The sequence below is a fragment of the Ophidiomyces ophidiicola genome, assembly GCF_022830035.1.
Source record: "Ophidiomyces ophidiicola strain CBS 122913 chromosome Unknown scaffold_11, whole genome shotgun sequence".
Lineage (NCBI taxonomy): Eukaryota > Fungi > Ascomycota > Eurotiomycetes > Onygenales > Onygenaceae > Ophidiomyces > Ophidiomyces ophidiicola.
Genome location: NW_026054651.1, coordinates 382720 through 410106, shown reverse-complemented (window position 1 = coordinate 410106; position 27387 = coordinate 382720). Strand labels below are relative to the sequence as shown.

The window sequence follows — 27387 nt, the reverse complement described above, 5'->3', positions numbered from 1 at the left end:
CTGGTTATCCTTTTCACCATGTAGTCGGGTATCAAGCATCAAAATTTTGGACCGTTTGTCTCTATTTCATAATTCTTCAAATTGCTCTAGGTTAACTTTTCTTCCCAAAAAGCCAGCCTGCACTCTTTCCAGCAGCTTCTTCTTTGGCCTTTTGTCTGTCTTCGTCTTCTTTCATCATAGTCACGACTTCATTCCGTCGCACCTCCGTCTCCCGATCAACCTGCTCACGAGCCCTTCTTCGTTCTTCACGACCTGCGAACCATTCTTCTCGTGCCCGGTCTTCTTCTTCGGGTTTGGCATGCTCAACCATACATGAGTTCATGGCTAATCGCTGTGTCCGACAAACCCAGGTCGCTGTCACTGTGCGATTCAGCGCGCATGCAGCGAAATCTGATAAAATAGCGTGGGATTAGTACGTCTATATCCTCAATAGGGCGATGATAAACAAGTAAAGGACAGAATATCCCACCTTTTATTTCTGCAGCACAGTGACCTCGAACACGCTTATAATATATAGCTTTAACTTCGGCTTCCTGGAGCGCGGAGAGTGGTGTAGGGTTTCGGAGGTTTAGGGGCGATCGAGAAGGGGCTGGGGGTTTGACTGCAGCTTCGGAGGATGCCATCATGCCGTGCTTGAAGGAGCCACAAGTTCGGGGCGGCTATTGGGTTGCGGAGCAATGAGGTGTTAATGGTGCTTTGTAACAAATGCCATGAGGCCGGATTTTCCAATGAATTTTGCGTGGTGATGGTTGGACTGAGTTACATCCAAAGCTCGAGGAATTGGAGCTTCAAGAATCAAAGTTCGAGAATTTTTGAGAGAATTAGCCGGTCCCAACGACCATCACTTATCAACATTCAGGCATACAGCTCCCTCGTTGCTCACTGCTAGCCAACCTGTGAGGTTTCAGCTGCCATTTGTTTTTGAAATTTATCTTATCTGTATATATCGAACTTTAAGCCATGTCATCGCTGCGCAACGCCGTTCAGAGGCGCCAGCACCGTGAGCGGGCGCAACCTGAAGCCCGAGAAAAATGGGGCCTTCTCGAGAAACGCAAGGTATGGCATATAATATAAGGGAACACTTACGGGAAGGAATTGCTAACAGCCTTTAACAGGACTACTCTCTTCGCGCTGCAGACTACAACCTCAAAAAAGCAAAGCTCCAACGCCTCCGGGAAAAGGCCCGCGATCGCAACCCCGATGAGTTCAACTTTGGGATGATGTCCTCAGGATCTCGCACCCAAGGGCATCATGGTGCGCGAAATAATTCACAGTCTTCACTAAGCTTAGAGACGGTAAAGCTCCTTAAAACCCAGGATGCTGGTTATTTACGAGTAGCGGGCGAGAAGATCCGGAGGCAAATGGAGAAGGTTGAGAACGATATCAGGCTACAAAATGGCATAAAGGCGACTTTGGATAAGCACAAACGCCACGAAGAAATAGACGAAGACGACGAAGATACAAGTGATGTCTGTGGTGTAAAGAAACAAGGGAAAAGGGTTGTTTATGTGAACTCCGTCGATGAACAGACTCAATATATCAATAGGGTCAAAGAGGGAAGCAGAAACAGCACAACTACACAAAAGCACCCCACATCTACACAACAGCCGTCCAAGAAGCAGCAGGATGCACAAGAAAAAGCGCGTCGAGAGGTAGACACTGCCAAAAGGCTGAGAAAGCGGGCAGCCCTGGCCCGGCTGAAGAAGCTTGAAATTTTGAAAAAGCAGCACCAAGATTTCATAAGTGCGGAGCGGGGTCTAGAACTTCAACGTGCCAAAATGGAAAATTCAGTGGGTGGCGTGAATAAGTACGGCATTAAGTGGAAGGTTAGGGAGCGAAAGAGATGATATTTCGAATTCTATTACTTTAATAACAAGATACCTATCCTTCCGTTGCCCTCTATGTCGGCTTCTGTAGAAATACAATAACATGATATCATTACAAGACTTTTATATCCAAAAATACGAGCGACCTTCTTCAAAACAGGAAAGCTGTAGGGCCATGTAGAATCGTTGCACGACACTCGATCCCCATGTGAGATATATTGGTCGGTACAAAAATTTGTCATCAGTGCAGGCCCCAAGAATCTACTCAAACGGCTTGGGACTTTAAATGGCTCAAGGATTTCGATTCATCCAATCGACACGAATACTGACGGCTTGACGATGAGCATCGAGGCCTTCCACCGATGCAAGTTGCATGACAGATTGTGAAACATTGCGTAGGCCTTCCGCAGTAAGATTTGAGCTAGTGATGTGTTTCACAAAAGATGCAAGATTCACACCAGAGTACTGCTTTGCATAGCCATACGTTGCTAAAAAAGTATTGTCAGTCAAGAGAATATAGGTCGCGGATGAAGAACATACGTAGGGAATGGTTCACCCCAGCAGAGTAGTCTCCAACACTCTCCGGGGTCCATTGGCCAATGAAAACACTGCCGGCATTTTCTACCAGGGATAGAGTGTCTGATGCATTCCGGATCTGCAGGATTAGATGTTCAGGGGCATATGCGTTGCTTAACGCAAAGGCCTCCTCAAGATCCTTTACAATGAAAGTAACTGAATGTTCAATGGAGCCCCGAACGATATCAACACGAGGTAATTTAATGGCTTGTTCATGCAGTTCTTCTTCGATGGCAGACAATCGGGCATCGTCAAGATCAACAGCGATCAAGATCACTTGTGAATCAACGCCATGTTCTGCCTGGCTAAGTAAATCAGAAGCAACAAAGGCAGGGTTAGCATGACGATCAGCGATAACTAAAACCTCACTCGGCCCGGCGGGCATATCAATGCTGACACCAGCAGATGTATCGTTTGAGACAAGCATTTTTGCAGCGGTGACGAATTGGTTTCCTGGGCCTAGAATCTTGTCGACCTTGCTAACACTGGGCGTGCCATAGGCCATAGCGGCCACCGCTTGGGCCCCTCCCGCGAGCACGATACTCTCAGCGCCAACTTTATGCGCAATATATACTATTTCTGGCGAGATGCTTCCGTCTGACCTTGGAGGGGAGGCCATAACAATTTTCTTGCATCCAGCGACCATCGCCGGAACGCCTAACATAAGTGCTGTGGAAGGCAAAACAGCCGTTCCGCCAGGAATATATAGACCTACCCTCTCAATAGGCCGGACAAAGCGAGAACATACAACGCCAGGCATTGTTTCCACTTCAAGGGGTTTTTGCTCCTTTTGCGCCGAATGGAAACGCTGGATATTTTCAAAGCTGGTATCAATAGCACTCTTTGTTTCTGGAGAGAGTATCATAAGCTCTTTCGAAAATGGTGCTCGAATAACAGGTGAGGTTAAAGACGTTGCCTTCTCAAACTGGTGAGTGTACTTAAGAATTGCGGAATCTCCGTTGGCCCTAACGTCTTGAATGATAGGTGTTACCAAGCTCACTATAGCTTCATTTGACTTTTGCGATGGCCGCTGTAAAGCGTCTTGGATATCTGTTGGTGAAGTCGAAGCTGTAGCGAGCCGTCTCATCTGAATCCTTCGACCGGCCAAGGAAGCCGATGGATTGCCGTTTAAAGTGTCGCTTGCCTTTTCTGTCGTTTTAGGAGTAGAAACGCCGGTTTTTTCAGCCCAAATCGTTTTCGCGTCGCCTTTCCTACGTTTCACTTTCAAGCTCTTAAGGTCAAGGTTTTTTTCAACGTCTTCCAATTTTACACCAGCAGCAATGCATTTTGTCAGTGCAAAATAGAAAAGATCGGCAGCCTCAAACGCAATTTCTTCCTTCGTCGAGGCTGTGCATAGTTCGTCCGCTTCTTCCATTATTTTCGCATTCAAGAGTTTTGGATCGTTGAAAAGTCGGGATGTGTATGAGCCAGGCGGGACATCCTCTTTCCGAGCTTGTAATGTTTTCTGAAGACGTGCTAGGCCTGAATATGTGCCAAAGCAGCTTGCAGTACCCAAATGGCAAAATCCTAAGCCAAAAGTCAATATTGTTAAAGATGGAGACCGATTTGGAAGTAACAAACCTCTGCCTTTCTGTCTCACAGTAAATACCAGACAGTCACTATCGCAATCGAGTCCAATTTTAACCAGTTCCTGGACATCTCCACTGGACTGGCCTTTATACCATAATCCACGTTTTCTGCTTTGATACACTCCTGTCCCGGTCTTGATTGCTTCGGAGATGCTCTTCTCGCTGCTCCAAACAAGTCCCAGCGCTACTCCTCGTTCATCTGTAACTATTGTCGCATATAACCCAGTATGACTATCAGGAACAGCACCAGTTACTAGCATTTTAACAATTGAATTCGCTTCATCACCGAGGGCCAACGACACCGACGGAACGACGCTAATCACTCTTTCCTGTTCGTTCAAAAGGAGACTGGATTGTATCGTTGCGTTATCTGAAGGCCGATACACTGCCTTAACTAAAGAGTCATCTTTGAGATCAGATAGTACGGCATCAATTGCAGTCGAATTATGAATGTGAACGCTGATCTCTCGTCTTTCGTTGTTGTTCGATATCCAATTTTTCAGCCTTGCGACGTCATCTGTAGATGACACGTAAGCGACTATGCGGGAGGGAGGTATATTTTGTTCTTCGAATAATGCTGCCAATTGATCTAACGTCACAAAGGCGGCTGAGGCTCCAGCATTGAGTATATTTACCACGTCCCCGCTTGACTTAATGGCCGTCGCGTCAACAAAGATCTCAAAGGCGGCAAAATTAGCATTTATGAAGGATAAAGCTTGATCTAAGCTAGGATAATTCAAGAGGACGCGGCCGAAATAGGATATTTGGCTCAGGGTAAGGCCGCAGGACAGCGGTTGACTTATCGAGTTCGCATCGACAGATATGAGAAATGGGAGCGACATTGTAGAAGGGTTTTCGGCGGGTACAACCAAAGCACACGGAGGCTCCAACCAGATGGAGGCTAGGCAGTCGTTAACATATAATTCAAAAGGAATCAGGAATGCAGGTCGCAACTGCAGCTTGTCCAGACTCCAGAGTAGAATCTTGATTCCCCCACTAATTTGAGCTGATTTGAGTCATCCTCGGCGTCTTTGATAACTGGACGGAACAACAATATTCCGGATAAGCCCCGCGTTCTCGGATTTATAAAGATCCGCAGCCTAATGGCCGCCTGCCCAGGCGGAGGATGTTCTGAGAATCTGGTTTAAGGATATTGTAGGACGGAAATCCTCCACACCAGCCCCCGACTAGCACACGCATGCTATTGGATGGCTGCCATGGACGGATCATGATAGTGAGACCGGTGCCCATTCCCTTGTTCAAGGTACGAGCGGTTCCGCGACTCACACGAACGCTTTTCCACCCTCAAGGCCCCTTGGCAGACAGGCAGACAGGGCCCCAGCTCCATGTCGCCTCCTACGGAAACCAGGGGGTGGAAGAAAGGGCATTCCGGTTCAAATCATACACATGCCTAGCTATACTTGCATGTGGTGGTATCAATAATTAAAGGAACCAGAATCCCCGCACATTACAATCCCGCTGATCCTGTCTTTGGACCAACGCCGCGTGACATCACGCTCATCCTGAGTTCCATGATGCTTGGCCAAAGCATCACGTATTGCATAAATTCTGTTGGACCAAGAAATATAATTCAGGTACAAGGCTCCATCCGGTCGTCGATCTTCCTTTTCGCTTGTATTACAATGGCGATTCCTTCTCGCTGCTCGATGCCGGGCTGGTATATCAGTAGCTATGGCCCCCGCTCGGGGCCGCTGTTCTTTTGCACTCGAATGTACCCCTGCCAGAAAAGTACGCAGGAGTTGAGTTTCAGATATGAAAAGCATTTCTATCCTTGCGTTCTGCGCTGCAGCGCTCCCATTCTTTCCCTCTGCTGTATCCCTCCCCACTACCGTGAAACAAACTCCTGATTCCGCTGGCCAGAGCATTGAAACAAACCAGCAGAGAGCAGATGCTGTCAAAGACGCCTTCAAATTCGCCTGGGATGGCTACGTGAAACATGCTTTCCCCAATGACGAGCTCCGTCCAGTGTCGAATACGGCAGGCAACTCTCGGTACGAACATGTCTGAATATTTTATGATGGGATGGGCACTGATGAGCACTTGAAGCAATGGCTGGGGTGCGTCTGCTGTTGATGCGCTATCGACGGCGATCATTATGGAGCTACCAGAGGTCATCGAGAAGATCTTAGACCATATTGCCAAGATCGACTATTCCAAGACAAATACGATATGCAGTCTTTTCGAAACCACCATTCGTTACCTAGGAGGCATGATATCAGCGTACGACTTGCTAAAATCAACCCATTCTCATTTATTATCTGATGTACTCTCCCCCCTGATTCATAAAGTGTTAAGATTCATCTCGACCGGATGCTAATTTTAGTTAGCCCAAAAAAGCCGATGTTTTACTGGAACAATCTAAGAATTTAGCAGACTTATTGAAGTTTGGTTTCGATACAAAGAGCGGCATTCCAGCAAATGGGCTAAACGTCTCAGCCCAGATCACAGTGAGGACTGCCACTTCCTCTGTATCTATGTATTTATTGCGCATGCCGAAGACCTGACCTTTACTTAGGATGGCGGTAAAACTAACGGCCTTGCAACAACCGGCACCTTAGTTTTAGAGTGTAAGCATATTTCTAGGCTTTTGGCGTTATACCTTTACTGATAAGGCTCCAGGGACCCGTCTTTCTGATTTGACAGGAAACCCGGTATATGGTGAATTGGCCCAGAAGGGAGAGTCACATCTTCTTGAGCCAAAACCAGAATTTGCTGAGCCGTTTCCCGGACTAGTGGGCCGTGACCTTGATATTGAATCTGGTCTATTTAGAGATGGTCTAGTCAGCTGGGGAGGCGGGTCAGACTCTTTTTATGAATATCTTCTTAAGATGTTTGTTTATGACGAGAAAAAGTTCGGGAAGTATAAAGATAGGTAAACTATCTCTTTTTCGTTGAATAATGATATTATGAGCTAATACGATATCAAGGTGGATCGCTGCCGCCGAATCTACCATAAAATACTTAAAATCATCACCCCTCTCTAAGCCGGAAATGGTGTTTGTGGCTGAGTATAACAATGGAACTTACCATTACAATTCCGGCCACTTAACTTGCTTCGATGGTGGCAATTTTCTACTGGGCGGTCAAGTTCTCAATCGACAAGATTTCACAGATTTCGGCCTGCAGCTTGTCAATGGGTGCCGTGCAACGTATACTGCAACAAGGACTCAAATCGGACCTGAAGGGTTCAGTTGGGATGAGAAAAGGGTCCCAGAAGACCAAAAAGAGTTTTTCGATAGAACTGGTATCTTCATTACCGCGAGTTATTACGACCTCCGACCAGAAGTTATTGAGAGTTACTACCATGCGTATCGAATGACAAAAGACCCCAAGGTGAGTCTAGAAAGACGACCTCATATTTTAATGGCTGACAGGTACCTGTAGTATCAACAGTGGACATGGGACGCATTTGTTGCGCTCAACGCGACAACGCGAACAAACACCGGGTTTACCGCTGTTGCGGACGTCAATGCCCCTGATGGTGGCAGAAAACTCGACAATCAAGAGAGTTTCCTTTTTGCCGAAGTCATGAAGTATGCGTACATGATATACACAAATGGTAATCCCCCGCTCGTTCCCGTTCCTGAAATCCGTCAACTGACACTCGCGTGTGACAGATGCACCATGGCACGTAGCAGGACCTGGCCAAAAGAACCAATTTGTGTATAATACCGAAGCGCATCCAGTAAGAGTATTCAGCGGATAGATGAGATACCCTTGAATTTAGGTAGCTCGCGGGATAGACAGCTGATATATAAGGAGTATTGTTGCGCTTCTTGTTTGTTACGTGCTAGCGTACGAAGTAAACGTCATCATGTGCTATTATAGGTGAAATGCAGAGTAACGTTCGAGCCAAAGTAGCCGTGCTGAGTCATCCATTCTGTGCTTACATAATAGCCGGTCGGCTACCCACGGCTGCGCGCATGCGTTTCCTGATCAGGACGAAAAGCCGCAGCGAATCCCAGCGCGGGAAAGCCTGCTGACTCTCCTCCGCACCGACGAGGCGCTGACCGCATCACGCCACGGACGGTGAGAATGGAGAGGCCTCCGTGGAGCAGAGCGTCTGGGAACCGTGAGTTCCTGCGCACGTACAAAGCCTGCATCTCTTGCCGGCAACGCAAGGCAAAATGTGAGCTAGGCGGGAATAGGGAGCGCGGGATTCCACCTGGGCCACCATGCCTCCGATGCCGACGCGAACAACGCAACTGTCTTTTCAGCGAAGATCGCGCGTGGTCACGGAAGAAGAAGAGTACGTGATAGATAGTTGCCTGGAGTTGCAAACGGAATATCCGATTTCTGACTTGGTTTCAGCAAATAATGTTATTAGTACGACGTCGGCTGAGCAGCAAGCTTCCTTCACGACCTCCCCCCAAATACCCGGTGCCCCTGTGAGTGTGGCGGGCACTCCGCGAAACGCACCACCACTCCTCGTGAACAAAACGGAGTCCAATACTCCTACACCGGCGCACCACTCTAGCACACCTGCCCCACTCCAGATGCAGTATGAGCCCACCGGCGCGGCGAGTACGCCGGCAAATATGAGTGTCAACTGTGCATCGCCGTTAACGTCGACGATGCGCCCTGCTGAATCGCCCTCAGATCAAGGACCTTCTACAGGCCTTGCAAGCTCTGTGATGCGTACTGTCGTGTCGAGCGGGAATGATGCGCTAAACATCCTATTCCAGGCTGCTGCACAAGAGCAAGGGAACTGTGTGAATGACTTGGCTACAAATTCTAGAAGTCTATTGAGCCAGAGCAACAACCATGCCCAGCCGGTGTATGAAACCCCTGGGTCAACGACATCCCTAGGCATGGCGACCACTATATCTTCGGAACCTACGCATTTGTCTCCTGTGGAGCCTGATGTAGTGGCAGTATGGGATTCATGCCGATTTGTGAAGATGGGATGGTTTTCTTCCAGGGAGGCAGTAACATACGTAGATTTGTACGTCTTACGCACCGTATCTTTTGTGTGTCATAGCTGCTAATTGGCTTGGTAGATTTTTCAGACACATGGCACCTTTATCTCCAATATTGTCGAACTTCTATTCACACCATCGAAATCACTACTGGTTAATCACTCAGGAACCAGTGTTGTGTTGTACAATCCTAATGATATCATCCCGTTATCATACATTACCGGGCGTTGGTGGTGCTTCTAGAGGGTTTTTCATCCATCAGCGACTATGGCAACACTGTCAACATTTGATAATGCGAGTGATGTTAGGCCAGGAAAAAGGATCAAAAGCAAAAACTAGAACTGTTGGCACAATTGAAGCTTTACTTTTGATGTCCGAGTGGCATCCTCGTTCTCTGCATTTTCCACCTGAAAGCGATGGTTGGGATTCGGATCTGATGATGTCACCTCCAGATCATTTCCACTCCGCCACCAGCCCTGACATGTCCGTTTTAGCACCAAACCGCTGGCTTGAAGATGTTATTGAGCCAGCTAGAAGATCTGATAGAATGTCTTGGATGCTACTTGGGTCCGGACTGACATTAGCACATGAACTTGGGATTTTTGATGCAGACGATTCTCGAGCTAAAAGCATGATAGCAAGCCCGGAAATAGAATGTCAGGGGGTTGATATTAATCTCCGTCGGTATCGAATCCAGCAACTCCTCTATGTTTTTATCAACCAGCTCGCTTCGCGGCTTGGATGCATGTCGCTCATGCCCCAGAGCCTCAACCATGCTGTTCTGGCTCCGTTTTCGCAACCTTCTCTTCAAGCAGGCGATGAATGGCACTCTTTCATGAATTCCTGGATCGAGCTCACGAAGCTGTCGAAGTCTGTCACCGACACATTCTTTCCCTCGGCCTCGTTGACTCGGCAACAGTTCCATAGCGGCCGTTATATTGGGCTCCTGGACCATTTTCGGCCCTTGCTTTCCCAGTGGCGGCAAAAACATCTTGATACGAGAAGTAAGTTTACCTTTGCTATCAAATATATATGAATTGAAGGTCGGTCAAGTTGATATTTTATAGATTTGTCGCTGCCGTTCCGCGACATGATTTTCATAGAGTACCAGTTCGCTAGAGTATACACAAACTCAATCGGCATGCAAGCCGTTGTGGAACGACTACTCGCGGAATCAGATCCAGACTCGGTTTTAGACGAAGTACGTCAAACAAATGTTGACGACATTGATTATGAATTTATACAGGAAGTCATCGATGGCTCGTGCCATATTCTCCAAAAGGTCATATCGCTTGCCGAGAGCGGTGCCTTACGATATTCTCCAGTTAGGATATTTCTTCGTATAACTAGCTCGTCGATTTTCCTTCTCAAGGCCCTTAGCCTGGGCGTTCGCAATGCTAAACTGCAGGAGTCGCTAGAAATACTAAGTAGAAGTATTCAGGCTCTCCGCTCCAGTTCCTTGGATGATATCCATCTTGGGTCGAGATATGCAACTCTCCTAGAGAGTCTTATCGCTCGTCTTCGACGTAGTTTCGTTCTAACTAATAAAAAGGCAAGCCGGGCTACTACGAGACCGTCATCTGTTATGCCTCCCTCCGAATCTCAACCTTCAGGAAATCCTCCTGACCTGTCGCAAATCACAGGCAATTCCCGCACCAGGATGGATGTCTCCAGTTCTGTATTTGATGACAGAATATTGTCTTTAAATGACATCAATGCTGATGACTGGCTTTCCCTACCATTTGATCCGTCCATGGCCCCTTTCGGCGATGGTGGTAATCAAATCTGGTCTGGTTTCGAGGGATCGAATTTGAATTTTATCTGGAATTTACCCTCTTGAAAATATCCGATACTTTTTCTCATGCAATCATGACTATCATCACTCTTCCTCCATTCGGATTATTTTCCGTCCGAAACGAAATTCTTTTGAATCGATTGCATTACAAGGCTACGCTGGCAACGATATAATTAATCCAGGCGGCTCAATCAGGCCACCCTTCCAGGAAGTGTACCATATGTTAGGGGGACAACCACCCAGCGTCCTGAATATCGATATCGTAGCGATATGTTTTCCGGTTTCTCTCTTCGGCTCAGCATGACACCTACAGCCTTTGAAGTAGAGGATCCAAATTTGGATAATTGGAATTATGCTCGATTAAGTTCCTGGGGCCGACTTCGGAGACTCTCTTTACTATTGAGATTCAGAACCCCCAATCGCAGAGTAGTGTGCGCATGCACAGTCCATAATAACTTATATACTACCCCCTATAGACCAGTATCTTTCCCTTTCGCCTCACAAGAGTGCAGAACTGGATTGTGTATGTATATGTGTATGTAAATGTATAGGCTACTCATTCTTTCTCCTCCAATTCTGATGTAGAAAGCCCGCATATGGCACCATTCCTTGATTATAGTCTAAGGCTACTCCTTACTTCGGATCCAGTCAAGGACTTCGAGACTCATTGATCCCCCTCCTTTTATCTCTGGGAGTTCGTAAGCATCTTTAATAGTCTCAATATATGTGAAATCGTTTTTCTCAAACACCCTCCTGCTTCCAACATTCCCGACGCCGACAAAAACACGAATATGATGCACGTTCATGTTTATCGTAGCCCAGTTAATTAAGGTCTTGATACAGGCAGTCATTATTCCCTTCCCATGGTAATTAGGTCCGAGCCAATCTAAGACACGATGTTAGCGCGATTTTCCTATCTTTTCAATTAAGCCAGGAATAGAAGATCGATTAAATATCAAAGATAGAGTCATGGACGCATACCCCCAATGGTCCAAATAATTTTCTCATCTCCAACTTTTCTCTCGTCGTTAATCTTCTTAGTCTCAATTCTCTCGCCCTCGTCCAGGATTTCATCGAAGGTATGCCTCGATATTCCAATGTCTCCTATCATGACCTCTTCAATTTCTCCAAGCTCATTCCGTTTGACTTCCCTTATCGCCTTAATTGGGCACTCAGCAACCCATCCCGTTTTATTTTGATACCATTGCTCTCCATCCCTGAGAGGCGTTTTGAATATTTCCATACACATATCAACCCACGTTTCTGCATGCTCACGGGTATATGGCACTGGTGGCGTACGCAGCCACTTGTAAATAACTGGGTCGTTCAAGTACAATAATATAGGCCCTGTATCTTGGGCCCTGTATGGAGTCATGATGATTTCAGGGTATGACTCATGACGAGTGCCTGCGAAACAGACAGAGAGGAACGGCTCTTTGGTGTTTGGATTGAACTGCAGCATATTATTGAAGGGCACAATAGAATTTGAAATATTTCCTTCTGTTCTCTGGGCATTTCTAGGAATGCTGGATTTAGCTACTCTTAAATAATCATGCCAAATCACATAAACGGGTGTGAGTCACAGCTAGTTAGCTCTTAAAAGGCACCCTGCCGGGATGTTGTATAACAAAAGCCGAAAGAAATATTCAGAAAGCAAGCTTACAAAACTAAAGAACCAATAAAGTTCCCCTTGTGTACTGAGTACTCCGCACCACCATTAAATATCGCTTGTGCGTGAGAGTGATGGCCCCTAAAATTAGACTAGTCTTAGCCCGGATGGGTGACTTCTGCCCCGTCTTTATGCGAGTCACAGGCCCATTGTATAATTTTCTCGCATGGACAAAGTAAAAGTAGTAGTTACATCAGCGAAAATATGACAACTCCAATTTATGGTGGCAAGAGAGATGGACTTAGTGTTGGGAAAGAAAGCAAAAACTCAAGCGATGATGAGGAACACAATGGAAATTGCCTCAATGCAACTGGACCATTTTCCTAGACTGTAGCGTGCTGGAGGGAGTGACTCACTACACCAGGGTAGGATGACATTCCGTGGTTGTCGGGCGTCCAATTGTTGCATTACCAATTATTATTTTGATTGTTAGGCTTCACATATTAATATCTGCGGTTTATTCAGCATCTTTATTAGATAAAAATGTTGGCTGTTGATCCATTTGCGTGTCTTGAAGTCTTGTGACAAATGAACCAATTGTTTTCTTTTTTGTTTTCGTATCTTGTTTTTCATTTTGCTATCAGCCGCCATTCGAATGGTGGATCGGCACGACAAAAAAAAGAGGTAAAGCTTCGCGAGCCGAAACGGAATTGGCGAGGCTGCAGAGACGTAGTTATTGCGGCCGATTGATATGGCGGAGTGTGACAACAGAGTGGAGATTTGTTATAATTTGCCACAATTCTATACTGAAGGAGTCATGGTGTTTTTAGTGTGCACAAACTCAGCTCGAAATTTACGGGCGATTTTGATTATCCTGCCTCTTGCGATGACAATATATCTTCACCGTATTGGTTGGGCTTTGGAAATGCGACATCTACGGAGTAAGGAACACGATGAAAGTGGGTGCATCAAAGTTAAATAACTACGGAATAACTAAAGTTCCAAACTCCGGCTCGGCCAGCTTTCGGACCAAGTTGGCTGGCAATAATGATTTCAACAATCAATCGCAGTGGCTACATTAATGGGTGCCCACTGACTTTTGTAACAGCTGATAGGAGTACTACATTTCTTTTCCCACTATGCCCTTGTGATTGGGAATCTAGTTAGGCCAAAGCATGTCTGCGAATCTTCAACTTGTACATATAACTAGCCAAAGCACACTGTTTGCACAACCCAAGTGTGATGTTGTGTGCGCTCCCGCAGGGTTTCACTCAACCTCTGCTTATCATACTCCTAATAGCTCCACTCAAGTGCAATATCTCCAAACCCTTATCAATGTGTTAAAATTGTAAGTCTACTATTGCGCCTTAAATAGCCATGTTATCGTTCTAAATTTCTCGAAAATGAAAAGTGCTTTGGAAGATAATTACTGTAGCAGATGTTTTCAGCAAAGCAATGATGTTAGCTATGTTGTATATCCTGTGTGGAACTTGCAAATGCAATGGCTGCGCACGGTTGTTGTAGTGGCTGCCCCTGGATGTTGGGCCCCATATCCACCCAAATTCTAAATCTATTCGATTATGTACTAATGATATATAGATCTTTAAGAATATTTGAGTTATTAGAATTGAGGAGGCCGTTCCCCTAACCCAAACCTATGAAACGTGGAGTCAAGGATAGTGGCCAAAGTTCTACTCCACTTTAGTTTAATGACGGCGGCAACAATACCATGCCTCAACCCTTTTCTAGTCACCTTCAGCACTGCATAGGGCCAATGACAAGTAAAAAGAGGCAGCTTCATTCTGTGAGGCTGCTTTGCGGACACAGATAGACAATCTTCCAAGATAGCCCAACGGGAAAAGGGTAATTTCACGCTCTTCGGGTCATTAGGATATACTTGAGTGAAGGAGTATACATATGAGATAGTGAAATGCGGCACAAGAAATATGACTATCACAATCCGGAGTACGGAATCTCGACATGCAAGTATTAAAGAGACCCGCTCGTACGAGGGAGAACCTAAAGTTATGATATGAATCCATACTCAAATTCATATCCACCGGTGCTCGGCAATCATCAATTACACTGTCAAATTCGATAAAAATACAACTTACAGTTTCCAAAAAAAGGGAGGGTGGCCTTACCACGATAAGAAGATTGCACGAAATCGAATATCAGTTAGGTCAATAAGTAGAAAAATAACTTGAGAGCGCGAGCCATGTAAAGAAATACATACAACCGTTCCCCTACTACACTCTAGAGTAAGGTTCTACGGTGGGTGACAACTGGTATGGATGGCGCTTTCCAAGACAAAGTTGATGTTTCCTTATGATAGCTCCATATCAGCGTGAAATCAACACAGGAGATATTAATAATTAGGATCTGACTATAATACGCACCCTTCGCTGCCTATCTACTAACCCTTGCTATGAGGCGCTATATCATCACCCCCGTTGAAGACAAGGACTGGACTAGTCTCGTTGAAATTCAATTTCGTGCATTTTCCACCGAATGCTTTTTCCATTTGCTCTATGGAGAGGATACTCACTTAAACCGCTCCAGATGCAAAGAGAGATATCTCGGCCAGCTGCGTAAACAGACAAATATTTTGTGGCTCAAGGCCACTGATGCGCACGATCCAGAGCGGAAATTGCTAGGAGCAGCGAAATATGATCTTAACCCCGCATATACCGCGGGTATTCCCCTCAAGTTTAACCCGGATAGTATGTTCTGGCTGGACGATGTCGAGGAGAAGAAGGCTGCAGCTGCTACTTGGGAGCTGGTGACTGATCGGAGAGCCAAGCACATCAAAGCCCCACATATTCGTGAGTTGCGGCCAACCTTTTAATAACATATTCTAAGACTCTCTGTTGCGATACTCTGCAAGCCCGGTCTCTGAATTTTGAGTATTTACAGAGCTCGATCTCATTTTCGTTGCACCAGAATACCAAGGAAAAGCAATAGGGAATGGTTTACTGGATTGGGGCATTGAACTTGCAAGTCATATGATGCTCCCATTGTGGGTAGAATCATGTTTTTCGGCAGAGGGCTTTTACCAGCAGAATGGTTTTTGGGAAGTAGAGAAGTGTATGGTAACGTCGGAGAACTGGGCTATTCAATATATCATAATGCTGAAAAGGCCAAGATCGATGCAAGATGGCATCCTGATGTATGATTACTGCGACCGCCAGGGTACATGGTGATTAAAAGCCAGACGGACGGTCGCCAGCATTGCATATTGGACGTTAAGGAAGTCGAAGCTTATCTCGATCGCATCAGCGCTTGGATGAGGAAAAGACAAGCTTTGAGTGCAAAAAGGCCCAAGCTGCGAGGTACTGATGTTAAAGTGGTTTCTTCACGGAGTGACACAAAGTCAATATCATTAAGGTTTTGCGTTTTGCCATGTTCATTTGTCAAGTCACAGCATTATTTGACTACGTAGAAATCTGATATCTCGATACCGCGGCTTGACTCCGGCTGCCCTGGCGGTTGCGCCTCCACACGCACTAAGCCAGATGCGGCAAGGCACGCACGGGCGGGGACATGGCCGGATCTCGGCTTCGCATTGGCTGGCGAAAAGTTTTCGGGCAAACCAGCGGCGCCAAGCCGCTTTTTCAGTCTTTTTTTCCCGTGAATTAACGACAACAAGACCGTCGCTCATCATCATCATCATATTATTTTGTCTCCGTCGCCTGCTGTTGTTTTTCCGGGAGCCAATTCGGGCCTGCTTTTGCTTTCGATCCCTCTTTTAGCACTCCACTCTCTTCGTCCGGCTTTTGCTCCATCACAATGGCCGCCGCTGCCCCGTCCACCGGTTCTGCGAAGTTGGATAATGTCGCCTCCAAGGTGGTGCCCCCGGCGCCTCAGATGAGCGGCCTTCAACTGTACTCCAGATTCGCCTTTGCCGGCGCTGTCTGCTGTTCTGTCACCCATGGAGCCCTCACACCTGTCGATGTGTAAGTTGTTCCTTTTGAATTGGTGCTGCATTCCTCGCCATCCAGGGAGCCCGGCGCTACATTGCTTTCCGTCACTGACTGCGAATGAATCAGCGTTAAGACGAGAATCCAGCTCGACCCGGTCACTTACAACAGAGGCATGATTGCTGGTTTCAAGCAGGTTGTTCAGAATGAGGGTGCGGGTGCCCTTATGACCGGCTTCGGCCCAACCGCTGCCGGTTATTTCTTACAAGGTGCTTTCAAGTTTGGAGGTTACGAATTCTTCAAAAAACAGTCGATCGACTTACTTGGCTATGACACTGCTCGCAACAACCGTACTGCTGTTTACCTTGCTTCGTCCGCCATGGCTGAGTTCTTTGCCGATATTGCCCTTTGTCCACTCGAGGCTACCCGTATCCGCCTTGTCTCTGAGCCCACTTTCGCTAGCGGCCTTATGAGTGGTTTCAGCAAGATCCTCAAGAATGAGGGTGTTGGTGCTTTCTACTCTGGTTTCGGTCCCATTCTCTTCAAACAGTATGTTTCTTTTCACCCATGATACCACACGTTCGTCCCTAATTATATACAGGGTACCATACACTATGGCCAAGTTCGTCGTTTTTGAAAAGGTCTCGGAAGCTATCTATGATCAAGTAGGCAGAGATGGTCTTTCCGACGGCGCTAAGACTGGCGTCAATCTTACCTCTGGTTTAATTGCCGGTCTCGCTGCCGCCATTGTCTCTCAGCCCGCCGACACCATGCTTAGCAAAATCAACAAAACCAAGGGGCTTCCAGGAGAGAGCACCGTCTCTCGTTTGGTCAAGATTGCTGGTGAACTTGGACTCAAGGGCTCCTTCAGCGGTCTTGGTGCTCGTCTGTTCCTGGTCGGCGCTATCACTGCCGGTCAATTCGCTATCTACGGTATGGCCATCTACTCCTTTCCTAATTCCACTGAGCTACATGCTAATCTTCCTGCACAGGTGACATCAAGAGAATGCTCAATGCTACCGGAGGCGTTGAATTGGCCAAATAAACAAGTCTTTTGACGCTCCGCTTGAATTCACGTTTCTCTGTAATACTACAACTATCTGAGCTGAATTGGATTGAAGTTCCAGCAGTCTCTAGATTAAAAAAATTGGTTTCCTCATATCTTTTCTAGGGAGGCCTGTCCGCCTTCACTGATACGACGACTACTCGCGGATTATGCCTCTTTCTTGTGTTACCCTTTCGTACAACTGGACCTTTATGTTTTGAGCCAATTTCTGTACTTGAGGGCCGGGTTGCATTTCATAGAATAGATTTACCTAATTGAAAGAACCTGATCTTCAGACAACGCATCTTATCTTATCTTGCTTATCACCATGTGATCTCAAGTCTAACCGTTTTAGGTAGATTAGCTCTAAGGTCACGTGAAGCAGTCTCAGAAAACCCACGGCATCTCATTGGTGGACGCGTGCTTGAGGTTGATACCGCGTTCCTCCGCGGGTCCGCCATCACCCCCAAAGCAAGCTGTGTTGAGACGACATTGACAGACCACGATCTGGAATGTCGTGCCCAAACACTCAAATTATTACCATTTATCAATCGACCGAGAATGTATCTCCCTAGGTCGTTGATCTCCCACCTCTATTCTCACCTTCTCCGATCGCACCATCCTCTTTCTCCGCCAGTGCTGATCCTCGCAGCCCTTGAACCAGATGCACTATGCGCGTGCCGAATTTTAACAGCTCTTCTTAAACGTGATTACATTCCTCACAAAATTCAGCCAATTGGTGGCTATGGAGATCTCGCTCGCGCTGGTGAAGAGCTTGTTCAGCCTATGCAAACATCGAAGGGCGGAAGCGGAGGTGTCGTGATCTGCATGGGAGTCGGCGGCTTAGTGGATCTGGGTGAAATGCTCGGCCTTGATACCGTCGACGAAACACAAGATCTTGGTGGTGTAGAGGTATGGGTAATTGACGCAAGAAGGCCGTGGAATTTAGGCAACATTTTCGGCAGCTATCCCGGACACGTTCAAAGAAGCGGGACTGGGATAGAGAACGGCCGTATAACGAAATCATACAAACCAGGAAAAGGTGGGATAATTGTGTATGATGATGGCGACATCGAAGACGATCTTGCCGCCGAGAGAGATGCTTATTGCAGCCTGGAATCAATGCCTGAGCTTGACGACAATAGCGACGAAAGCGACGGCTCCGACTGTGAAGAGGACTTAGCAGATGATGGCAACGCCAGTTCCAATAAGAAGAGAAAATCATGGTCGAGTCGAGAAGAGGAAGATTCAGACAACGAGGATGAGCCTCCGCGACAACGGAGGAGGAGTAATTCAGTAAGTTTGTTTCTGACTCTCTTCTTGATGTGTGCTAACACCTTTAAAGGGGTCTCCAACATCGACGCCAAATCCGTACATAATGTCGCAGCACGATTCTTCGCAATCCTCCCGTTCACCCTCTCCAACATCTGACTCGCTCTCCCCTACTGCTCCAAAGCCACCATCCGCACGTACTTTAAGACGGCGTTTAATTCGACTGAAACGAAAAAATGAAAATATCCTTCGAACTTACTATTCGCTTGGGACTTCCTACTCCGAACCCATTTCTTCCATACTTTACTCTCTCGCCTCTGAACTGGGCCGTGAAGATAATGACCTCTTATGGCTGGCGATTGTGGGCGTTTGTAGCTTGGAACTATCCGGTCGTACCATGTCCGGTGTCGGTATTTCAGATTCGTCTGAATCCGGCGGATCGGCCGGCTGGGGTGGAACGCGAGGCGAAAATGTTCGTCAAATTCTTCGAGACGAGGTTCGACGGTTAAACCCCCCCGATGATAGTGAAAATGGGCGCGAAGCTATGAGGAGCGAAGTGAACGGTGTCATACCCACTACCGGAAAATCGCCTACAGATACGTCTATTTTATTATCTCCTGAGCCACGACTTTTACTTCTGCGTCATTGGTCTTTATATGAAAGTATGCTTCACAGCCCCTATCTAGCACCTCGACTGCATATTTGGAATGAAAGTGGCAAAAAACGCCTTCGCAAACTTCTAGCAAAAATGGGTGTAAGTCTCACTCAATGCCAGCAAAATTATACGCACATGGACATGGATTTGAAGCGAGATCTACGTCAGAAAATGCTAAAATACGCACCAATGTATGGGTTAGATGGGCTTGTTCCATTGCCTTCAGGAAGATTCTCTGGAAATCGAGAGGGATGGGGATTTGTTCGAAATTGGGGATGGAAGGCTTGCCTCTCTGCTACTGATATCGGTGTAATCTTGGGTGCAATCCTGGAAGTTGGGTCTGTCCAGCCAACATCATCCGTTCGTACAAACACAGAAGACACCAAAGACGCTGCTGAAAGCTCGGAAAACAATTCATCGGATAAGAACTCGCCCAGTATTCTAACCAGGTTTTGGGATGCATATGATGCTCTCTCGCCAACATCATCCGAATCTCCCACTCAACTCCTCACTAGCCTTCCGTTGGCTCAGCATTTGCATCGTGCGATTTTACGCACCGGAACGTCTTTACTTTCTAAAAGGCAAATACGACATTTACGCGCCTTTCGGATTGCCATAGTGAAAGATGGCCCAGACGTCAAAACATTCACAAATCCGGGCGCATTGACGAAACTCGCGTTGTGGGTGGCCGAAGCCATTCGAATACAAGAGAAGGATAAGGTGGATGGCTATAAGATTGCGGGTAAACGTGCCTTGGGAACACCCCTTGTCCTTGCTGGATTAGATGAGGATAGAGATGTTTACGTCGTTGTAGGTACAGGCGGCGGTGGTGGGGTTATTGACTTTGCTGCGGTAGGCCAGCGCAAAGAAGAGCGAAAAAAGAAGAAAGAGGCGCGAGACAAAAAGAAAGCTGAACGAGAGGAACGTCGTGCACAACGTGCAGCTGAGCGCGCAGAGAAAGGAGAAGATGATGCAGAGGAGACGGAGGAAGATGAAGACTCCGAATCTTCTGGGTCAGATTCAGAATCTGATGACGAACCTTTAGGCTTTGCTGCAGCACCGAAATTTCTTAAAAACCGATTTGGAATTGCGTTTCAAGAAGTCGTTCGCGAGACAAATGCGCGTGTTCGCATTGATAGTTTCGAGCATTGTGTGGTTGAGGTGCAAAAGGAGGATCTAGGAGGATTTTTAGAGGCTCTGAGCTTTAGAAGCGTTGTTGGCTGATTTCCATGATATCCTTGCAGTATCTCTTCATTGCAGCCGCCACAATATCTGTGCTGTTCTTAATACTCTTTTCCCACCCCACCTCTCCCTGCATGATCGGGTGTATTGTTTTAGTTCCGTTTCATTGCACTCTTACATATTTTAGCCCGTTCTTTGTTCCTTTTGACGTATATATGAATTTTGGTTATGGATTGGCATGATGGTGGAGAAGTAATGGTTTTTTTGACAACGAGGAATGGAGGGCCGGGTTGAATATTTGCCATAGTTATATTGGGCTCATCTGGAACCAAATTCCATGGCATAAAGTCGCTTTAAGAGGGTATCAAAACTCCAAACAAGTAAAATGCAGAAGTAATACACTGAATATCAAAGGAAACTGTAAATGTTAAAGTCTAGATAGAAAAGATCCAGCAAACCAGACGCCTCCTAGCCCTACCAATAAAGAAACACCAAGAGCCTGCTTACCCCAAATATTTGTTACATCCATTCTCATAGCTCCCAAAGGCGCCTGAGCAGGGGATGACGTACTCTCAAAACCGGTGAACTTGCTAGGTAATTGTTGTGCAGCGGGCGCGCTGCTATTGACCCCGGCAAAATAGGCTTGCTCTCGCAATTTCCATTCTTCAACCAATCTTGAAATAGCGGCTAGGTCCTCCCTGATCGCTTTGGCGGTTTTATTGTAATGGTCTTCGATCTCAACGTCCTGGACATTACCAAAGAAATCCATGACCTTCTGTAATCGGCCAGTTTGCTCGCCGCCAGGAAAAAGATCCCACCGTACGCCCGGCTGTGAATGGATCTTTGACTCGTCATAGGAGTCGAAAAGTTCCCCCAATGTGAGCTTAGAGTTTGGTGAAGTGACCTGTGTTTCAAGAAATTCGAGGATGTAGTACGTCCAGCGGTCGATTACAGCGACCCCGACATCGCTATCCGCGTGATGTGAGTAGGACGACTGGTCTAAAGCGCTCGAACCGGTGGCAATAATGTTCGGGGAATAAAAGTGTGTAAACATTGTGTTTGCTTGGCAGGTGTCAATCATGAAGAGCAGCTCGTTATATCGTTTCTTCTCCCACATTTGACCAAAGGCATTGGCTAGGTCCCAGGCACCAATCTCTTCCGCGTCTTGGAATTTTAGGAACTGATCACCTCCGTGCCCCGTCATGTAGACAAGGACATTACTTCCAGCATCGGAGCCCAATCTCTTGCTGCGCGGCACATCCTCCTCTAGCCGGTCAGTGAGGAGGCGGATGAAGCTCTCTACTGTTACCTCGTAGCCTCGATAGTCCACCTCAATGTTATCTCCGTACAAATCCAAAGCACGATCAGCGTTATTGTAGACAGTTCCAGGGAATGCGTTTCGTGGGTTGCATGCCATGTCATCAGGCAGCATGAGTATGATCTGAGAGTCTGGGATGCCCAAGCGCTTCACGGTTCGATATAGTGAGAGAACATTGGCAAGGTGACGGTAGTTAAACCAGAAACGAGAAGTTGACACGAGCACAGCCCAATTTGAAGTATGGGCTGTAGCCACGGGAGTGGGGCCATTTGTGAACAGTAAGACGAAAGAAAAAAGGTAGCAAAGGCTCATAAAGAAGGCCATGATGGAAATGCTAACGCGGTGACGCCTAGCAGCCTAGGTGTACCATCGCTATGGCCGGTATGATTTGGAGACTTCGTGTTGGTTACCCAATTGGATGAGAGGGCAACCTAGGTAACTAGACCGGTACCAAGCTGGAGGAATGTTATGCCGATCCGGGCAGAAGGGCTCCATACCGCGCCCACTAAAGTGGTGACGTGAGTGCACTCATTTCGGCTATCAAAAGAATTCTAGGACTGGGTTGATGTGGGCTGAACTTGAGCACCCGTGGGCCGCCTACCTTGAGACCTGCGAATGCTTTGAGTATCCATAACATCAGCTTCTGTCAAGGTATCATTATTACTACTATTTTGGATGATGGTATTCTATACTCCGTGTGGGTAGACTTTTCCCTTGCTTCCTTACATAACACAGCAGAGTAACTATAGTGTAACACCAACACTGGATATCGAGTAAAATGGGACCATCTGCCATAAATGGGCAGAAAACTCTTATCAAATAATAAATTCACTGTGCAATGGCGGAATTTGTCGAGTGGGTTATTTGAAGTAGAAATTTAGGGATATCTTTTGGGGCATAAGAACTTGGGAGCGGATAAGGAAATTGCAGGATGAATGCAGAGTGGTTACCAACCTCATGAAAGCTCAAAAAAAAGAATAGTATTATCTCTTTAAGACTGTGGTACCTAGCGGTGTCAGTGCAATTGATATTTTCTTTATTTATATTTGTGTGTACGGAAATGAGTCAGAAGTGAAACCAGATGTATCTACTTCTTCCCTTGTTACTAGCGCTCATTCAGGCCGGCCTTGGTGCCGGGAGTGGGATATATATAAATCCGGCATACTAAAGTACTTAGGGGCTTGAATCCATACTACAGAGCTCTTGGTTTTCAACAATATAGCTACTTACCTTGACATCCCTTACACGCGCGGTCTAATTTTTAGGCGCGAATCATATAACTAACTATCACTATGGATTCCCAACTGTTAGCCTTGCCGATGGGAATTATTAGCGAGATATTGGCTTATGTGAGCTACATAATGAAACCTAGACATGCCTAGGATTAAAACTAGACTAACCTTGAAGGTTGATATGTAGCTTGATCCTGTCGACTTACAGATTGTAATGCTTTCTTCGCAAGCCTTGCGGCATCTCTCTGCAATACGATTATACCGACATGTCCGCCATGAGTTTCTTGAAATTCCTGGAGATAATAGAGAATCACCGATTCCTGTAGACAAGCTCGCCGGCATCTTGGAAACTTTGACGACCAGCGATTTCAACTACGCTGCTTTCGTTAAAGAAATAGCCTTAGATGCCGCTCACACCAGCCCGTCAAGCTGGACCAGAATACAAAGCAAGATTGCCTACCACTTTAAATATGACTTACTATGTGGAAGGTTCTTGAACTCTCTGCTTCTCGCAGCTATCAAGCGCATGACTGCTCTAGAATCCCTTCGGTAAGTTTTTGTGCTTTCTGCTCTTCCTGCAGATCAATTCTGCCCTTACAAAGGGGGCTCTGTTTAACTCCCTGTAGTTGGGATATCAAGGTACAGCTAAACCCATCTATATTTGCTGTTCTCGGAAAGTCTTCTAGCTTGAAAAAATTGCAGATTCGAATGCATTCCGGCAGATCTATTGCTTCTCAAAGTACCCCCTCCCCCGCTCCGTCGTCGACCTGGCCACCAGAATCCCAATCTACGCAACACCTACCGCCTAGCATGCTAGTACATAGTCATGGAACTTTACCTTCTCCGTCTGTTTCTGGTCTGCCTACTCAAAACCGCATTGTTAAGTCTACCAATTTTGGATCACCAGCACGTACATTTTCTCATTTTAAAGGGCTCAAGAGTCTAGCAGTGCTCGATATGGATTCTCTTGAATACATATCTGAAATTTCTGAGTGTATTTCGGCGTCAGCAACCAGCCTCAAGTTCTTGCGGCTATCATTTTCGGAGAAACTAGCTTTAAAATCCCGAAAGAGCACAGTGTTTGACCCTTCTGACTCAGAATCTGACACACAGGGGGAAGACGAGCTAGACTGGGCGGGTTACAGCGGAACACACTATCCAAATCTACCATCGCCCGTTAGCTATCTATTAAACACGACAATTACCACTTCAACTTCTAATAATGCCGTTAATGGTCGAAGTGAAAGGCTCGCTCAGGAAACTGTTCTTTCAATATTGTTCGGCCTAGAGAGGAAAGAAATGAAACCTCAGCAGCAACTTTTTCAGATGATGGAGAATCGTATCAAGGCTGAGCAGCAACATGGTACTCGCCTTAACTACCTTGATGATGATAAAATTGATGCTATGTCAAGGGACCTACGCCGTATTCTTTATTCACTACGTCAAGTTGGAGCAGACAGCAAAAGAAAAGATGCTGAACAGATAGCTGATAAATTCAGGGAAGCAGCCGACACGTTCTCACAAGTAGCTGCAGAAATTGCCAACGCCCATGAGGGCTCTTCGGATATCCAGGCAAAAGGCGCCTCCGGCCTAGAGACCGATCTGGTCCCGAAAATCGCAGCAGGCGTTCAAAATTCCGATGAAGGAATTATCCAAAGTGTATCTGGTGAGGAATATAACATAGCTTCTAACTCAAGCAGCTCATCTATAGAACCAAACCCAAGCCATTCAGCAAATAGTCATCCTGAACAACCTGAAACTCTTTTGCGTCCTGTCAAGAGCGAAGTGGAGAAACAGCTTATAGATCTTGTGGACATGGAGCACCCAGACACTCTAAGCGAGGGGGATGATCAAGAGTTTCTCGAATGCGACGAACGCCGAACTCAAAATCATGCACTACAGCAGCCTCGCATGCCCGGAAAAGATAAACAGCCGATTCGTGGCTCTGGAGCTGGAGACACGAGTAATGCCCTCGAAAACCGAGAAAATACAGAAATAGATATTGAAAAACTGCCACTTGAGCAGGCAATCCAAGAATATATTCGACAGCATCACGGGATTTCTTTGGAAGAGCTTTCAGTGAAGCTGATTACTCTAAAACCCTCTGTGATTTGCCAAGCGGTAAACGTCTGGTCACTGAAGCACATTTGTCTCCTAGATGTTGGTCCTCAAAAAGCATTCTGGGTAATGTTAACAGCATTGAATAAATTGCATCCTCTTAATATGACTTCTATCCATTCCGACGATACAGGCGATTCGCTGTTGCATTTTTTGAACTCTCTTGCGCTCGTGGACGAAGTATTTTTAATTGAACCAAATTCCCGTACTTTTCCTGGTCCTACAAGATCGGAGTCTCTTATCGACATTGATGACATTCGTGAAATGATCTTGGAGAAGCACATCAAGAATTTGAAACGACTCATGATCCGAAATGATATAGGTTCACAATGGAATCTAGATAGGCGCACAGCAAGGCTTATTGCAAAATCAGGCACCAAACTTCTAGAACTGGTTGTGGCTGTGGACTCTTCTATATTTGTAAGTCAATCTACTCAAGAAAATTTTGATATATCATTCCAATGTCGACCTCATGTTTACATACTGGTCTTCGTAGCATTTCATGATGCATTACGTTCAGTTTCTGCGCTCCCTTGTTGCCCTACACGTCTTATTCTCCAATGACGAGTTCTGTACCTCCCTATTGAACGAAATACGCCTGTGCGCTATCGACAATATTCTTCATTTTCCAGCACTCAATATCCAGTATATTGCTGTGAGCCACGCTTCCAATGGCCCCGTAGGTACGAAAGCGTGTCAGATTGTCAAAAATGTTGCAAAGCTGGAACAGGGTTTCAATATTGACAATACCATATCGCCATTATCGGAAGTCTTATTAGACTCAGCTCAAAATAGTAAGAAAGAGCAGCATGGGTTAAGTGAAAGCTCGTTAAACCCCGCTCCTTCGGTCGACGAAAGTGAGGAGGATACACCTATTACGACACCACAAACCCTGACCATCACTTCAATAGACCTGCATAATATTATCGGTGTCAAGATTTGGGAAAAGAAATTTTACTACTCCACTCTATGAAGTTCTAATAAGAGAGTTTCATGTTTTGGGGGCTTTTTTGAAGGACTCCGTCCATACTACCCAGGGTACTTTGACGGGGCCGTTCCAATTTGATACGAGGCTGCGAGTTCCATAAGTCATCTTTCGTGCCAGATACGATTTATTATAGACACAAATTATTTGAACAGTACTACCTTGAATGTACAACACCATTGGCAGCTTTACTCTGGAGTAGTAACTAGCCTTCGGGTGAAGGTATTTCCGAGTCATCCCACGCATTTAAAGTTCATCGAGCTATCTTATCATCTCGCAGCACAGTCATATAATTAGATCAAGCCGCTGTCCATACAGGCAACAGGCCGTAATACATATCATATATCTATTCGCTACCCGTAGATGCTATGGGAGGAAAAAAAGGTGAAAACACCAAAAAGACTGCGGGCATGGCTCGTGTAAGCTGTCATGATCCCCAACACACGTCATGAATGCCCCTCAGACGAGAAGCTGACACACTCGAACATTACAGAAAGCCGAAGCCGCCGCCCAAAAGCAAGCTGTACTAGACTCAAAAAAAGCTGCAGATGATGAACGCAAATGGCAGCAGGGCTCTAAATCAAATACCAAAAAGTGAGTTTCAAAGACATGTGTTGACAAACTTCATCCAAACCAACATGCATACATACACCCCACTGAAAGGTAGGTGTATGGCTAACCAGTCACCAATAATAGAGAATCAGAAGAGTCAAAGCGTACGGAGCTTGCTCGGAAAAAGGCCGAGCGCGATGCTCTCCTAGCAGCAGAAGAAGCGTCCCAGCCCTCCAAGCCCAAAGGGGCTGGTGCAAAATCTGCAGCCAAAAAAACTCGCGGAACACTAGACCTCTCCCATTTAGATGAAGCCCTAGCGGGTAATACATCTGGATCCAAGAAAGTGACAGCCCTGAACGCCTCGGGTATCGACAATGCACTAGACGCGCTATCACTAACGGCACATTCCGATCAAACGAAGATCGACCGGCATCCTGAACGCAGATTCAAAGCCGCCTACGCAGCATTCGAAGCGCGTCGTCTACCCGAGATTGAAAGTGAGCAACCGGGGCTGAGAAGGCAGCAGAGAATCGAGCTCGTGAGAAAGGAGTTTGAGAAGAGCGAAGAGAATCCGTTCAACAAAGTCAATGTGGCATATGACGCGAGTAGGGATGAAGTTGCAAAAATTAAGGAGACTGAGAGAGCAAAAATTGAGAATCGCTTGGCGGATAGATGAGAGTTGTTCTCTTTGCCTATGCTTCTTGGAGGTGGTCAAAAAGAAATTCAAAATAGAGGCGTTAATCTCTCTTTACTTGATATCGACCATTCGCTAA

At 46.3% G+C, this 27387-nt stretch overlaps 12 protein-coding genes across 12 annotated transcripts; 8 read left to right on the top strand and 4 right to left on the bottom strand.

The window, feature by feature from the left end:
• Window positions 1-91: 91 nt before the first annotated feature.
• LOZ57_003424 (uncharacterized protein) lies at window positions 92-623 on the bottom strand (the record flags this gene model as incomplete). The annotated part of the gene is made up of 2 exons (XM_049252473.1): window positions 92-390; window positions 470-623. 2 exons carry the CDS (start codon window positions 621-623, stop codon window positions 92-94), a joined length of 453 nt encoding a protein of 150 aa, XP_049108647.1.
• Window positions 624-960: 337 nt separating this feature from the next.
• LOZ57_003423 (uncharacterized protein) lies at window positions 961-1847 on the top strand (the record flags this gene model as incomplete). Its single annotated transcript, XM_049252472.1, has 2 exons — window positions 961-1056; window positions 1116-1847. The coding sequence occupies 2 exons, from the start codon at window positions 961-963 to the stop codon at window positions 1845-1847; spliced, it is 828 nt and encodes a 275-aa protein (XP_049108646.1).
• A 270-nt stretch (window positions 1848-2117) lies between these two features.
• Window positions 2118-4833, bottom strand: HIS4 (trifunctional histidinol dehydrogenase; the record flags this gene model as incomplete). The annotated part of the gene is made up of 2 exons (XM_049252471.1): window positions 2118-2314; window positions 2367-4833. 2 exons carry the CDS (start codon window positions 4831-4833, stop codon window positions 2118-2120), a joined length of 2664 nt encoding a protein of 887 aa, XP_049108645.1.
• Window positions 4834-5764: 931 nt separating this feature from the next.
• On the top strand, window positions 5765-7718 carry mns1B (Mannosyl-oligosaccharide alpha-1,2-mannosidase 1B; the record flags this gene model as incomplete). The annotated part of the gene is made up of 8 exons (XM_049252470.1): window positions 5765-6003; window positions 6059-6275; window positions 6340-6459; window positions 6528-6579; window positions 6632-6884; window positions 6940-7345; window positions 7397-7571; window positions 7630-7718. 8 exons carry the CDS (start codon window positions 5765-5767, stop codon window positions 7716-7718), a joined length of 1551 nt encoding a protein of 516 aa, XP_049108644.1.
• Window positions 7719-8187: 469 nt separating this feature from the next.
• On the top strand, window positions 8188-10771 carry LOZ57_003420 (uncharacterized protein; the record flags this gene model as incomplete). The annotated part of the gene is made up of 3 exons (XM_049252469.1): window positions 8188-8957; window positions 9013-9935; window positions 9999-10771. The coding sequence occupies 3 exons, from the start codon at window positions 8188-8190 to the stop codon at window positions 10769-10771; spliced, it is 2466 nt and encodes an 821-aa protein (XP_049108643.1).
• Window positions 10772-11352: 581 nt separating this feature from the next.
• On the bottom strand, window positions 11353-12101 carry LOZ57_003419 (uncharacterized protein; the record flags this gene model as incomplete). The annotated part of the gene is made up of 2 exons (XM_049252468.1): window positions 11353-11612; window positions 11708-12101. 2 exons carry the CDS (start codon window positions 12099-12101, stop codon window positions 11353-11355), a joined length of 654 nt encoding a protein of 217 aa, XP_049108642.1.
• A 2662-nt stretch (window positions 12102-14763) lies between these two features.
• On the top strand, window positions 14764-15510 carry LOZ57_003418 (uncharacterized protein; the record flags this gene model as incomplete). Its single annotated transcript, XM_049252467.1, has 3 exons — window positions 14764-15160; window positions 15252-15354; window positions 15417-15510. The coding sequence occupies 3 exons, from the start codon at window positions 14764-14766 to the stop codon at window positions 15508-15510; spliced, it is 594 nt and encodes a 197-aa protein (XP_049108641.1).
• A 614-nt stretch (window positions 15511-16124) lies between these two features.
• MIR1 (mitochondrial phosphate carrier protein) lies at window positions 16125-17313 on the top strand (the record flags this gene model as incomplete). Its single annotated transcript, XM_049252466.1, has 3 exons — window positions 16125-16291; window positions 16385-16804; window positions 16857-17313. The coding sequence occupies 3 exons, from the start codon at window positions 16125-16127 to the stop codon at window positions 17311-17313; spliced, it is 1044 nt and encodes a 347-aa protein (XP_049108640.1).
• Window positions 17314-17861: 548 nt separating this feature from the next.
• Window positions 17862-20451, top strand: CDC45 (DNA replication initiation factor cdc45; the record flags this gene model as incomplete). The annotated part of the gene is made up of 2 exons (XM_049252465.1): window positions 17862-18596; window positions 18646-20451. 2 exons carry the CDS (start codon window positions 17862-17864, stop codon window positions 20449-20451), a joined length of 2541 nt encoding a protein of 846 aa, XP_049108639.1.
• Window positions 20452-20836: 385 nt separating this feature from the next.
• GPI8 (glycosylphosphatidylinositol anchor biosynthesis) lies at window positions 20837-22051 on the bottom strand (the record flags this gene model as incomplete). The annotated part of the gene is made up of 1 exon (XM_049252464.1): window positions 20837-22051. The coding sequence occupies one exon, from the start codon at window positions 22049-22051 to the stop codon at window positions 20837-20839; it is 1215 nt and encodes a 404-aa protein (XP_049108638.1).
• A 968-nt stretch (window positions 22052-23019) lies between these two features.
• On the top strand, window positions 23020-26050 carry LOZ57_003414 (uncharacterized protein; the record flags this gene model as incomplete). Its single annotated transcript, XM_049252463.1, has 4 exons — window positions 23020-23076; window positions 23147-23508; window positions 23586-25497; window positions 25574-26050. 4 exons carry the CDS (start codon window positions 23020-23022, stop codon window positions 26048-26050), a joined length of 2808 nt encoding a protein of 935 aa, XP_049108637.1.
• A 422-nt stretch (window positions 26051-26472) lies between these two features.
• LOZ57_003413 (uncharacterized protein) lies at window positions 26473-27290 on the top strand (the record flags this gene model as incomplete). The annotated part of the gene is made up of 3 exons (XM_049252462.1): window positions 26473-26481; window positions 26556-26656; window positions 26759-27290. The coding sequence occupies 3 exons, from the start codon at window positions 26473-26475 to the stop codon at window positions 27288-27290; spliced, it is 642 nt and encodes a 213-aa protein (XP_049108636.1).
• Window positions 27291-27387: the final 97 nt, after the last annotated feature.